Consider the following 14,582-nt stretch of genomic DNA (forward strand, 5'->3'; position numbering starts at 1 on the left):
ACAAACAATCCCAAAGATTACTTACACCACTATTCAGACTGACGTCTGTGCAGCTAACCCAAATTCATGATCTTATAATCCAACTGTTTATTCTGCACCAAAAAAAAAAGGGCTGGCACATGCATGGTAGTGATGTCAGTGCTGAGGCGGTTATGATTGGCAGGTGCAGATGGATGACGCGCCACCAGTTAAACTGGTGCAACAAAGAATTTTAAAAAAAAACGATGTCCTGAGCTTTGAGGAGCTGAATCGATGCCGTTTGACACTGAAGCACGAGTTATTCTCTTATCTTATCTTTAGCCTTCTGAAAATCTGGTTGCTGAACTATCAAATGCAGTCCCACGAGTAAAAGCTAAACCAAAAATATATTTTAAAAAACACTCTCGGCAACAAAATATGTACAGTCTCCAAACAGCTTTATTGAAAGCAAAACACTGCAAAAAATAAATATAAAAAGCAGATTTGAACATTTTTCTTTTTGGACATGCTGGTGGATAGGCTGCAGCATCAGACACACATGCACAAATCTTCCTCTCAGCCACCGTGAGTCAGATTCTCTAAACCATTGACCTTACAAATGAGCACGCCGCATCATTGTGAGAATTGGTGTTTCTGGGCGGTGCAAAGTGGAGTAGAGCACAGCAGAGCAGAGAATATCAGAGCACAGCAGCGCACAGAGAGGCAGGCACATCCGCCGCTGGAGGGATCAAATCTGTACCATCTGACACTCAAGGATTTATGGGTTTAGTCAAAATTGCTTTTCCCACTGTGGAGATTAAGCACCGTAGGATGTTTTCCTCTCAGGCCGTAGAATAACCAAGTGTAGCTCCTGTTGTTGCCTCTTTCTTTCCTTTCACCAATTCTTCTGCTGGACAAAGGAGAATGTCTCAGGGAGGCAGAGGGCTCCAAAGTGTGGAGGGGAGAAGATTCTGACTGACAGGAGAGGCTTGCCCTCTGTGGAATGCGAAACATGCAGGTGGATCCTGCGCTAGTGCTCTTTTGTGTCTGGCTCGCCGGTGCAGCCGCTAGGATGGCCCAGTCGCGGGGTCACAAGCTGGAGACCTACACGCAGAGCAGGTAAAGTTGAAGGGCTCCAAAATATTAACAGGAAAATAAAACAAGCACTGGGCTGCATGCTTTTATTTTCTTAATACAATCTAAAGAGCTTTCCATCACAGCCGTATGCGAAGTTCTAGGTGCTGACAATGTGATCTGTGAATATGTAACTATTTTTGAGGTTTACTTTGCTTTGTCCAGTGTTTCCTGTGTCACCTGTCCACCCTCCCCCCACCAGAAAACAGACTTATTAAAGCAGCAGATTGGAGAGAGCAGAGAGAGAAAGAGAGAGGGAGACCTAAATCCCTATCTATTTATGTACTATTGGTGAATGCTGTGTTCTCTTGCCCCACAACCACTGGCGTCCAGTTAATGACTGTTTCCCCCCCCACTGGTGACGGTTGTGGTCAATGTGGCTCCCAGGTGATTATTTAGGCTAATTGCTGCCTCATTTGTGCATCTACTGCATTAAACGTTTGGGTCAGGATTGAACCAGATTGAAAGCGTGTCCGCACGTGTGTCAGAGTCATTTAAACGGCAAAAAGAATCGCATTCAACCTCATTCATTTTAAAATTTTACTTGTGCCCTTTAATCACATCTGAATCACATCTGTCAAAGCTCCTCTGTCACTTTCACTTACAATTTGTAAGAACTGATTAAAACAGCCAAAGATTATAGTTCATGGAACTCCGATAACTGCCCTCAGAAAACAGTGTGTTTGCTTATTCAATAATTCACAATTGTCTGTATTTTATCCATCCAGCTGTCGACAGTCGTGATCAATATTCAGTTTGCGTTCCCCAAAGGGAAAAGTCGGTCCCAGCTTGATTAATTTGAATGATTAATCAGCTGTAGTTCAAGGTCAGGACCTTTAAATAGCTCTAAATTCAGCAAACCTAATGACAAAACTTTCAGGGACACTTGAAAATAAGCAGAAACATGGCTGTTTCTTCCAGTGAAAAGAAGCTGTCAGAGTTGGATAATGTAGATCAACCTACAGTAACATATACATTTACAGCAACAACCCCCCCCCCCCCCCCCCCAGCCTTTGGATAGAATGTGTTTTTTCACGTTTGCAAAAGCGTGAAGCAGCAGGCTGATATCTGTAATTATCTTGATGATTCTGGACTGATGGTGAATCTGAGCGACTCTCCATGAAAGCACGGGCGTTTGAAGTAATCATCCCACCCATATGGTGATTAGAATCATCACAAGGCAAGAGCCACAGAATCACAATCACCAGAAGAGGCTTCAATCTGTAACCACACCAGAACAGGCTTGTTATCAAATCTGGCTGTTAGAAGTCCTAACACGTCAGTCGGCAGACACGCGGAGTCTGAGAACACAAATCTGGTATGCAGGAGCCAAACTCTTCTCCCCCGTACTTCTCCTCGCTCCTCTCCTCCTCATCAGTGTGAAATCGTGAAAACGGCTGGATGCGGCAGGGCGTGGGTTGAGGGAGTTTTTCCACCACTCAGATGTTGTTATTTTTTTTCCCCCTGCTCACTGCCTTCAGGAGGAAAAGCAGAGGCAGATTTGCAAAACATTCCCGCTTACATGAGTATCAGTGGAGGAAGCTATTTGAGAGTATAATTACTGAGTAAACTCGCCGGATGATTCACAGCTTGCTTTTCCCCCCTTTAAGCTCACTTCCTTCGTAATATTGCATGCAAATGTGCAGAGAGATCCAGATGTTTTAATAACATATTTGAATTTAATCTGAAGGCTTTTCAAAAGAAACATGAAACCGAGGAAAACAACTGTTATTTTATATTAAATTGATGCCAAATTCCTCCAACAGCCCTGAACCCAAACAGGATCCAGTGCAGGGTGCAAGACGTGTTAATGAACACAAGCTAAAACAGACAGTAAACCATGTCTGTTGCCCTCAGCTATTCTCATAAACATCATTTATAACTGTGCTAATTGGTAAAATCAAATGTTAATGAGGACTAAAGCCACATTAAATAACGAAGTTTCAACCCACGCCAGTTACACTCAGATTAACCTTTTTTTTCTGTGCGTGGTTTGTCGCATCGTCCTAAAGGGTCTCACGCCATATCCTCAGCAGCAGGGCTCCAGTGTGACTTCCATCCAATGAAACCTGTACTAGCAGGCGTGTGCTGGTATTCGGCTGCAGAATGGACGCAGGGCCACACAGAGCAGACGAGCTGCTATACGATGTAGGGAGGTTGGGGGGTGGGGGCATTTCTGCCAAGAGGATTAGAAACCAGCTGCTGGATGGATGCAGACAAACAGCGCCTGTGGCACGGCGGAGCTGCTAACAAACACTCTTCTTATCATATTTCTTTTATTCTTTGTGCGGCCCCATCACCCCCCTTGCTCTGGTTCTCTTTGGTACTTCCTTCATGCATATCTGTGGTTGTCACAGGGATTTGGTACTGTCCGTCACAGCACGCTCTACTCTAATAATCCACTTTAGGATATTTGGAATTCTTTTTTTTCCCCCTCCCTCTGTCTCGCCCGCTATTTCTGCTCTGCTCGTGACCTGAAAAGGCGGTTTGGAACACAAAACTATTGCGTATTAAACAGTGACCCCAGAGGAGATTTAACAGTGTGTGATGTGGACACCAAAAGTGTGGAAACGGCAACCAATTTGACCATTTAATCCACCCGGTTTTGGGGATTAAATTATTAAAGGCTAATTGTTTGAGGCTTGTTTATTTCACTGTCAGTGAATTTGTGATGTAACAACACGACGTCTCTCTCCTCAGATTTAGAAGGGAGGCCAGGATGGATCAGGGCGGCGGTCACAAACCGGGACGGTGAGATTTATACGCTTTGATTCTCTTGGCAGCTTATTTAAGGGCTCATGCGTCGTTCCTCCTCTTCTATTTGGCAGCCCGATCTACAAACGCAGTCCGGACATGACGAAATCTCTGATGACCAAATCCGAGCAGCTGCTGAGAATAGACGACCACGATTTTACTATGAGGCCGGCGTTTGGAGGTCAGAATAAAACCAAACCAGATGTCTAATCTACAGACCTGCAGGATACTGGATCACAGGGTACAAGGCTGCAGCAGTCAGGTTCAGGTCAAAAAGGCGTGGAGGCATTAAGCCCTCAGAGATCTTAATGACACCACCCACGCAAGCTGCGCCGCAGTTTCCAATCGCAGCTCAGTTATTTACATCACACGAGCGTTGATGCACGCTGCATCACTGTATGTTGGAGGGATTTGATTCCAGGCTTTTTGTAGCCGAGGAAGGATTAGGCGGTTATAAACGCCAACAAGGCTTTCATGTTTATCAGAAAACTGTAGCTGACTGTAAGATTGTGATCTACAGAGATTTATGGCCTCCTTTAGTGAAAGACACCAACAAACAGTAGTGGGAGCCACCTGTGCCTTTGCTTTTCCATTTGGATTTCAGGTCCTCCGATTCCAGTTGGAGTCGACGTGCAAGTTGAAAGTTTGGACACCATCTCCGAGGTGGACATGGTAGGTTCTGATGTTTTTTTTAATGTTTTCACCTCTTTGTGCTTTAGCAGCATCACTCGAAAATGTGAGTGCAGATGTTGAGGTAAATGTCTTGCGTGCGAACCAGGGACAAATTAACGGGATCAGGAATTTCGAAATTTGGATGCAGTTCAAAAAATAAAAATAAAATAATGTTTTTTTTTCAAATGTATGTGTAATAGTATGGGGTGGTGGGGGGGGGGGGGGCGTGGTTAAGAATTAAATGCCACATTTGCTCTGGATCCAGGGTCTCCAACCAAAGCTGTGTAAGGAAACCACTTTTCTAAATTCTTTCCACATTCATCCATGATCCTAATAGTGGATCTGGATTAGTTTTCAAACACAGTCTGATGTGCAACATCTGGTGGAATCTAGTGATTGAGGGCCTATTGAGGGACAAAAGCACCCATCTGCATGCAGGAACGCTGAAGCTCGGTCCCTGGGTTCGTGGTCACGTCTCTAAGACCCAGATTACCCAGTTTGGTCGGCTCTGTGAAGAGTCCTGTGCTACTTGGAAGCTTAAATGCAGCAGAACATCTGTGGCTCCAAGTTATTCAGTCAGCACTAAATAATTCAATAACATTAATATTTAAATATTGTGTAATCATACAGAAGCATTAATAATAGTAGATGGTTTGCAGACATTTTAGCTGCATGTACTGACGCAGATGGTCCACACCCTCCCTTCTCCCCTCCGACAGGACTTCACCATGACTCTGTACCTGCGTCACTACTGGAAGGACGAGCGTCTGTCCTTCCAGAGCACCAACAACCAGAGTATGACATTTGACAGCCGTCTGGTGAAGAAGATTTGGGTCCCCGATATGTTCTTTGTCCACTCCAAGCGCTCCTTCATCCACGACACCACCACGGACAACGTGATGCTGAGGGTTTACCCCGATGGCAACGTCCTCTACAGCCTCAGGTACGCTCAAAGAGGGAGGAAGACGAGGCTGGAGGTAAAGCATATGATGCCTCAGAGAAAGGAGCAGCGGCGTTTCTGTGATTATGTCGCCCCGTCCCGCGGCTTCTGCTGGTTCTTCACTGGCAGACAATGAAAAGAAATCACTCTGAAGAGTCCTTTCTGTGCCCGACAATGCAATCTTTGTACATCAGAGACAAAAACACCAAAACAATCCAAAGCAGAAAGTCGCATTAGAAATTATAAAAGATCAAACCTGGTTTGTTTGGAACGGCTTTCACACGCTGAGATGAGAATGAACGCATATTTGTGATTCAGTGATCACAATCAGCAGACAAATGTGGACCGCAGGAGCCCTGTAATCAGCACTGTCGTGCCGGATTTTATTGTCTACGTGTGATGTAGCTGAAGCAGTAGCCTTTAGGTAAACAGGAAAAACTGAGAGAGGAAGAAGAAGGCCAGCAGCGGAGGCTTCCTTGTTCCTCCGCGTAATCACCAACGCTGAGAACACCCCCAATTGATTTTTGGAGTTTAATCACCAAATGCCACCAGTGTCCCTTCTATTGAGCAGTGTGTGAAACAGTCACAGCCACAGTTGTGTGTCGTGCAGAGTCACCGTCACTGCCATGTGCAACATGGACCTGAGCCGTTTCCCTCTGGACACCCAGACCTGCTCGCTGGAGATCGAGAGCTGTGAGTAGAAACTTCTTTTAAAAAAATACATTGTGGAAAGACTCCGGCTTCTACGAAAACGGGACGATAGAGGAAATCCGCAGGAAAACGCAGCAGTGATGGGTATAAATTTGCCGAGGGCACGCTCCAGGGTGCATTCCATTATTCTGCCTCAGCCGTCCACCAGTTTGCTCTGTAATTACTGGGAAATATGCTCCCCTGTTTCCTGTGGTTGCAGCACATGTTCAGGCTTCTGCGCTGTTTTTGTTATCCTGCTATTCCAAAGCGTTGCATCAGGAATGTCGGCGTTTTTGTTCCATTTATCAACAGTTGTGCCGCCGCGGGTAGTTTACTCGCTGCAGAGCAGGCGCTGATTTTAAGAGTACAAAAGCTTGACAGAGGAAAACCAGCATTCTTTCCGTCTTCCCACCTCAGACGCGTACACGGACGACGATCTGATGCTGTACTGGAAGAAAGGCAACGAGTCCCTGAACACAGACGACAGGATATCCCTGTCCCAGTTCCTCATCCAGAAATTTCACACCACCACCAAGCTGGCTTTCTACAGCAGCACAGGTGAGAATATGCAGAGTTTTTTCTTTCTTCAGCTTCCTCCCACATCAGTTCATTGTGTCCCGATAAATCCAGCTAAATTTCTTTCATATGCATGTCCTTGTCGATGTGTCTTCCTTTCAGGCTGGTACAATCGCTTGTACATCCACTTCACTCTGCGGCGCCACATCTTCTTCTTCCTGCTGCAGACCTACTTCCCTGCCACCCTGATGGTCATGCTGTCCTGGGTGTCCTTCTGGATAGACCGCAGGGCCGTGCCCGCCAGGGTGCCGTTAGGTAAGAGTGTCACGAGTGAGGGACACAGGATTTGAAATAATGATGTGATAAACAGCTTCTTTTTTTTTTTTGAAAGGTATCACCACTGTGCTGACCATGTCCACCATCATCACCGGCGTTAACGCCTCCATGCCGAGGGTCTCCTACATCAAGGCGGTGGACATTTACCTCTGGGTCAGTTTTGTCTTCGTCTTCCTCTCGGTGATAGAGTACGCGGCGGTCAACTACCTCTCGACTGTACAGGAGAGGAAAGAGAGGAAGCTGAGGGAGAGAGTAAGTGCCCTATCCTGTGGTATCCTGTGGTCCTTTTTCCCCCAGCTTTTTTTCCCCCTGACTTACTCCTTTTGAAATTAAAGTGGCTGCTTTAGTGCAGCTCATAATTTATTGAAAACTATTTGAATGAATTCTCCTGCAGAGGGCACTTTAAACTCCTTATTAAAAACAATAAATTAAATCTTCCGTTTTATCTCCTCAGCTGCCGTGTACATGTGGTATCGGCAACCCGGACGACATGATGATCGACCCCCAGATCACTGGCTACGGGTCAATGGATATAAACACCATGGGGAATTATGGGATGCCAGAGAATGGCGGTCGGCAGGAACGAATGCTGGCCCAGGTGGCACTGAATGACCCGCAGATGGCGAGCCAGATGAAGCCATCCAGAGGCTATGTGAACATTTGGATAGACACCCACGCCATAGACAAGTACTCCAGGGTGGTGTTTCCAGGAGCATACATCCTCTTTAACATCATCTACTGGTCCATCTACTTATAGACACTATTCAGCAGTATGGAGATGGGTGCGTTTGAGAGAAAACTGCTCTTAAGATGCACCGGGACCACTGACAGATTGGTGACATTGCCTTCACGACCCAGCCACTTAAAACGAAAGAGTTTGGGGGATAACAAGGTGAGACGTTCCGTCACTGCAGACACACGGATCTGGATTTTGCTGCAACCTGCTGTACAAGGTGCATTCTTGTGCTGTAAATAGTTCTGAATGCAGTGACAGTTTTCACCTGAAAAAGAGAATTGAGATTTACAGCTCTGAACTGTTTTTTTTCTGGAAATGGACATTAAAAATAGAACAAGACAGTCGCTGACAGACTGAACCACCAATCCTACATTAAAGGGAGAGTTGCATTTGTTTGCTTTCTATCCTAGTGTCAGACAGACCTGCACCCAACTGTTAGATCTGTTTGTTAAATATCAGGCTATGCCAGGTTAGCTTAGCATTGCACAAACACCATGAGCACCTCCAAGGGAAAAATCAGTTGAAAGAAAGCAACGTGGAATATGTTTCCAGAAGGACTTTTGCTGTTAGCCGTCGGTTTTCTCCTGGAGTAGAAAAACTATGGCAAAAATTTCTGAGCATCAGAGGTACATTTTAAGATTATTACATAAGCTGGCATCCCCCATGTTTTCAATCTTTGTGCTAATTTTATCCAACTGTGACTTTATAGTTTTATACAGCTTCAATAATCCTCTTCTTAAGCGAAGGAGATTCCCAAAATGTGGAACTTTTCTTTAAAAATCCGACGTCCCCCATTTATGTTGCAGCACGTTTCAAAAGGTTCAGTATGTATCTTGTGAATCTTGTTTCAATGCTGATGTTTTGCTGTTGATATTTGCAGTGCACATGTGTGACTTTAGAAAGGTTAATGCAACATAATAAGTCTGTTAAAATCTAAATATTATTATTTAGATTTTTTTTGGTAAATCCCAAGCAATCAACTTTTTTGAATGTATTCCTTTTTTTCTCTCTTTTTTAAAAAGGTCGCCTCCTCTGTTTGGTGTTTTCAGGCTTCAAGGTCGATTGTCACCTTTTAGTTGCTAGTTCTATTGTCTTTTTCAATTCAGAGAGATGTTACTGTAAAAAAAAAATAATTAAGATATAATTGTGAGAAATCAATCACAAGGCACGGTTTGTGACATATGAAAATGCCGTGAGCAGAGTTTATATGATTAGAGTTTGTGGCATATAGCAGATGTTGCATGGCTGAATGTTGCTCTGAAATAGCTTCTGCAGATGTCTATTAAATTCACAGGAAAACTAACAAGTGATGTCAGTGGAAGCTCTTGATCAGAGGTTCTGGCGCAGCCTCACTGTGCCAGATTCTCTATCCAGTTTTCTGCTCTCTTACACAGTATATTTAAACGTTGCTGCAGGACAAGATTTCACAGGAATTAAACATTGAACTGCCACCGGCCGCCGCCTTTCTTCTCTGCTGCTCTGTCTGGTTGCAGAACAAAGACTGCATATAAAATCCAAATTTTATTTCAATCCGTCTTCTCACTTTGAAACTATTGTAGATCATACTGATGATTTCTTTACCCTTTTTCATCAAATACGGCAAATCCCACACCGTTACCTCTCCAGAAAACACATCAGCAGGAAAAAAAAAAATCACATCAAAAAGACTCACCTCCTCCCCAACCTCTCGAGGGCAACAAATAATTTTCAAAGCGTTAGAAGGTGAAAGCCTGACCAGAATTTAAAGTACATCAGATCGCCACAGAGCAGCACAAATCTGCCCCAGAGATCTAGTTTCATATTGAATCACTATAAAACCTACTGTGGTGTAAATTATACTTCTCTATGGAAATTTGCTACCAACGTCCAGCCATCTAAGTGTCAAAGATCTCTGTTTTCAGCTTAGCCAGCCTGAAATCCTCCCTCACCTGCGTGAGCAGATCTGGGCTGCAGACCACATCGACAGCGGTCATGGCTAAAGCTTTGGCTGTCCTCAGGGTGAATGACTGGGCCTTTTCAGCTCCTGCCAGGCAAGAAAGGAAAGAAAAACACAAGCGTCGAGAAAAATCGGCGGGCTGGAAGGAATCACCTGATGCAGCTTTCATAGTTTCCCGACAGACCCGCTGCCCACCTGCTGCTTCTGTGTACTCCTCCGTGTGATTCAATGCGTCTGTGCCGATGTAGAAGAAAGGATGGATACCGGGGATGGTGTATGATACATTGCCAAAGTCTGTAGACCCTGCCAGACCATTTCAAAATCTCTGTGATAACATCTCTTTGATGCTTTAGTAAGATGACAGTGGGTTGCACATACCGGAGAATTTGCCTGGTTGCTCTGGAAACTGAATCCCCAAAGCTTTTCCATTATTCTTATATAAGCCTTCCAGAGTCGAGTTAGGCAGGATGTCATAGTAGATATGGCCTGGGTAACTTATTTCCACCTATATGAAACATAAATGCTGCCTCATTCTAAAACTTTAAAAATGCAACCCAAATCTGAAACAGATGTAACATATGAATAATTTATGACGCAGTATAAAAACCCTGTGGTGTGAATAAATAGTGCTAAGGGAAAAACAAAACAGCCTGTAAAAAAAGCAGTGAATAATGTAACAACAATACACGACTCGAAGCATCAGAATACGTTAAAAGGGCAACCTTGCATATATTATTACAAATAATGTATGTTCACCCTGTAAGGGGAAACAAAGGGACGACAGGAGCAGGTGAGGTTACCTGGCAGCCGGTGGCTTCGGCAGCTGCCCGAAAACAAGCCTCGACTTTGGCTTTTAGTTCAGGCAGTTCCTTAACCCAGGTCGTACGTACGCAATAGTTCAGCTCAGAGTAGGCGGGGATGACGTTAGACCTCTCTCCTCCATGTTTGATGATGCCTGAAGTGGAAATAAAAAAAACTCTACAGGTGAAAAGAGCCATAAAACACCACCCGTGGTTAAAATATTTTTCGCATATTGCACATGTATAATTAAAGTTGTCTTTGTAGTAAAATAAAGCATAAGTGGCAGATGCTGTTAAGAGATGGCAAAATTACATAGAAATGCATGAATATGTTTTTCTGAACCATTCGTGACCTTTTTTTATGGCTACAATATATAGAAAACGCAAATGATGATGTTTATGTTCCATATTGTGAGGAATCTTTAGCACTTTATCCAGTAGCTATACACACCAACTTACCCTTTTTATTGCTTGATGCTTTTATTGTTTGCATTTGTTAAGATGACATAAATCCACATGTAAATGGAATCTTGTCAGTGCAAAAAGATGAACACATCTCCTCATTAGGTCTGAATGAGATGGGCTATTGAGGTGAGAAATCTGAACTATTATTCTCCTTCAATAGATTTTTTTCCCCTTAAACTGACCATGAATCCTCCAGTCTGGTCTGAGCTGCTGTCTGAGAACAGATATGTTATTGTAGGCCAGTACAGCAGCATCCAGGGCATTCACTCCCTTCCAAGGGTATGCAGAGGCATGGCATGCCTTCCCACGGTACTTCACAGATATCCTAGTGTGTATTGATAACAAGATGTTAACGGTGATCTGGGATCAGTAATGTGTTTGAGGACATGCGACGCAAACTCACTCAAGGACTGCGAGGGTGGGCTGCAGCGCAGCGTCTTTCTGAGCTGGGTGAGCCATTAACGCCAGGTCAACGTCAGCAAAGGCTCCTGCCTGAATCAGGTCAATCTTTCCTCCATCAGACTCTTCTGCAGGCGTTCCCAGAACAGTGAGCTAGTGTAGACATTTTCAATTCATGTCAGGGTTACAGCTTGTAAAAAGCAGATTAACACAAAGGAAGATGTGAGTATGAAACTCAGTTGGCACTTAAGCGATCTCCCACTCAATGAAGGACGGTAGAAGATGGATTTGGCATTATAATTCATTTATTTCGATGTTTGCAACATCTAAATCGGTTTTTAGTATTAAACCACGTGTTATTGGTGGTTTATTGGTTATATCAATCTAGGTTTTAGGTGACCTGTTCACTAATGAGACCTATGGAAGTTGCTCCAATTATCTAAAAATTGTGGCATTTCCGCTCTGGTGTTGTGACATTAACTCGTACCTTCACTGCCAAAGGGGGTTCGGTCTGTTCCAATGCAGCTTTCAGTCCCAGAGCCGCGGCAGCTCCAACCTCTGCTATTAAGTTGTGCCCGCAGGCGTGCCCGATGCCCGGCAGCGCGTCATACTCACACAGGAGCGCCACATGCACCACCGGGTTACCCTCCCCGCCGCAGACAGGACCCCAAGTGGCCCGGAACGCGGTCGGCAGCGTGTAGTGTGGTTCCACCGTCCATGACTCCTCCTGGGAGAAGAGGTCGACCAGCCTGTCGTGCGCGCACGTCTCCGCTCCGCCGAGTTCAGGTCGGCTCCAGATGTCCCGGCTTAAATTGTGCAAGTCAACTTTACGCGCGTCGATGCAGCGTCGGACGGAGTCTTTTAACTGTTTCTCCATTTGGAAACTACAACCGGAGACGCCGAAAAATCTGAACAAAATTGCAAACTACAATGTTATTAAGTGCCAGAATCTTTGCTGGGGGGGGGGGGGGGGGGGGTCTCATGTGACAGAAAAATATTTTAAATTCAATCTCAATTAAAAAAAACCCAAAATAAAACACACTGACAGAAACTTCCGGTGGAATGTGCTCTGGAGACGCCCCCACCTGCAGCACAGGAAATAGCGATAAATACAAAATAAAATTTGTATAATTGAGTTTTTATGAATCACAGAAACATAATAATTATAAGTAGTTGGTTGAGTATTTTATGAATACGGGAAAAGATTTTTTTTAATGTACAGGATAAATTAAATTATTTTATTTTAGTTCTTTCGTTTGCATCATACATACACTTCCGGTGGTCATTATCTTGATCAGGTTTAACAAAACAATTTATTTTATAAAAGTTTAAAGACTCTAAGTTAGTTACACTCATATCACCTAATAACAACCATTATAACAACTATTGTCCTTATGATGAATCACAATCTCATAGATTTATTTATTTATTTATTTTTTTTTGTTAAAACTGTTCCTAATTGGTTAAGCACATTTGCATTGCATTTACTCACCTTGCTCCTCTTTTAGCTGATGAATAAAACTATACATTTTATTTTGAATGTTTTATTGAATGTGCATTAAACCAAAAGGTTCAGCTGCAAGGTTCAGCAAATAAAGACTGTTGAATGACTGTTCCTTTAATATAAAAGCTGCAGTTCCCTACTGGTTCTGCTTCAGTTTATTGAAAATGGGGAGGAAATGTGATAAAACTAGCTTATTACTGCAACATATGTATCCTTCCTTTGATGGCATGTAAATGAAAAATTCATATGTGCTTTTAATAATTCTTTATTTATAAGAGCCTGTACTGGCTGGGGTTGTGTACGACTGCATTAGGACAAACTAGGCTGTCCGAAGATAAATGAAACTCTGCAGCTGCATTATGTCTGCAGCTTATAACCACTAATCTTTAGTATATTAAAAGCATTCCAAAGTACATGGAATACCTACCAATGCCTGTTATTCGGGAGAATGACATTTATAGCACTATTGTCAAGACCAACTAAAAACCATAAGATTATCATTGTTGTGCTTGTTTTAATCACAGTAAATATTGAGAACAGAGACATGGCAGCTTCTATTTGCCTGATACTACACTAGAGGGACCCAGAGGGACACACTTTGGAAAAGATGTGCATCCACAGATTATTCGATTAAACCTGGAATGCTAATAAAAAGATTCAAGTCGGTAAAAAAAAACATTATTAATTTACTGCATGTTCCTTTCCTTGTGTCCCATATGTAAACAGTGCTTCACCTTCATCCACTTTCTGCTCTGAAAACAAGGTCATTTAGTACTGAATTAACATGAAGCTCATCATCTGTCATGCATTCGTGTCTGGCTCTATGTGTATGTGTGTGTGTGTGTGTGTGTGTGTGTGCGTGTGTGTGTGGGGGGGGGTTCTTCTTAACCGCTTTTTTTTGTAGGTTAATTGGGGGTCGTTGCCAATCACAGGAGGGGACACGATGAACAGCGCTCAGCAGGCTGACACCATGACAGCCTCCTGTCATGGCCTGTCTGTCAGCTTACTTTACGCACCGCCGAAGATGCTGACACTCTCTATTGTGCATCAATTAAATGACATGGAAAGGTGGCAGCGACGTGTCACTCAGGGATTGCCCCTGTGAGCATGTGTTTCATTTCACATGATTACAAGCAGATTTGGCCTCATGCATTGTTTCCAAAAAGAAAGATCCTTTTTGTTTGTTTGTGTTTGTGTGCGTGTGTGCGTGGGTGTGTAAACATTGGTGTAAAATTGTGGTGATATTGTGATGCATTAAAATCACCTCAGGAAAGGAAGAAACACAACTGACCCACTAATAGATTCCATCTAGCAAAACACATCAAACTCCTCCGTCCTCCAATGACACATGACAACATTTGCGCAGTAAGAAGAATATTTTAGGGTTGAGCCATTACTCATCACCACTAACTGCGGTGAAAGAGTTCTTCTGATAGATGCAGGCAGGTGTCACAACAGCAGGATGAAGGCTGCCGAGACAGCTTCGGTGGAGCTCCGAACATGCTGTGAAACACATTAAGATGTGTAACACCTTCCAATAGCACCAATTTGTGCAGGACAAGCTTAAAAAAACTCATCTGAAATGTGCCAGCACACCTTGTCCAAAATGAGAAAAATCGCTAGAAATATTAAATAATAGTGCTATTGGGAGGTTGTACTGGTTGTTCTGGAGTGCAGGGGGAATATTTTTTATTTTCCAAGCATGATGTTACATCAAAATTTAACCACTTCACACAGAAATC

The 14,582-nt window shown here is 43.6% G+C and overlaps 2 protein-coding genes across 3 annotated transcripts; one reads left to right on the forward strand and one right to left on the reverse strand.

Moving 5' to 3' along the window:
* Nucleotides 1–463: 463 nt before the first annotated feature.
* Nucleotides 464–9,187, forward strand: LOC130540282 (gamma-aminobutyric acid receptor subunit rho-1-like). Of its 2 annotated transcripts, XM_057059327.1 has the most exons (10): nt 468–1,077; nt 3,793–3,843; nt 3,921–4,027; nt 4,451–4,518; nt 5,238–5,461; nt 6,069–6,151; nt 6,566–6,706; nt 6,827–6,979; nt 7,056–7,252; nt 7,455–9,187. In XM_057059327.1, exons 1-10 carry the CDS (start codon nt 962–964, stop codon nt 7,755–7,757), a joined length of 1,443 nt encoding a protein of 480 aa, XP_056915307.1. In that variant the 5' UTR covers nt 468–961; the 3' UTR covers nt 7,758–9,187. The 2 variants fall into 2 exon arrangements, with proteins under 2 accessions (XP_056915306.1, XP_056915307.1); XM_057059326.1 differs by having other exon boundaries at nt 464–1,077; nt 6,566–6,979.
* Nucleotides 8,908–12,280, reverse strand: LOC130540283 (peptidase M20 domain-containing protein 2-like). Its single transcript, XM_057059328.1, has 7 exons — nt 11,824–12,280; nt 11,341–11,489; nt 11,120–11,262; nt 10,473–10,627; nt 10,051–10,177; nt 9,868–9,975; nt 8,908–9,759 (listed from the first exon to the last, which is right to left on the reverse strand). Exons 1-7 carry the CDS (start codon nt 12,211–12,213, stop codon nt 9,611–9,613), a joined length of 1,221 nt encoding a protein of 406 aa, XP_056915308.1. The 5' UTR covers nt 12,214–12,280; the 3' UTR covers nt 8,908–9,610.
* Between the last annotated feature and the right edge of the window lie 2,302 nt (nt 12,281–14,582).

The sequence above is a fragment of the Takifugu flavidus genome, chromosome 16, assembly GCF_003711565.1.
Source record: "Takifugu flavidus isolate HTHZ2018 chromosome 16, ASM371156v2, whole genome shotgun sequence".
Classification (NCBI taxonomy): Eukaryota; Metazoa; Chordata; class Actinopteri; order Tetraodontiformes; family Tetraodontidae; genus Takifugu; species Takifugu flavidus.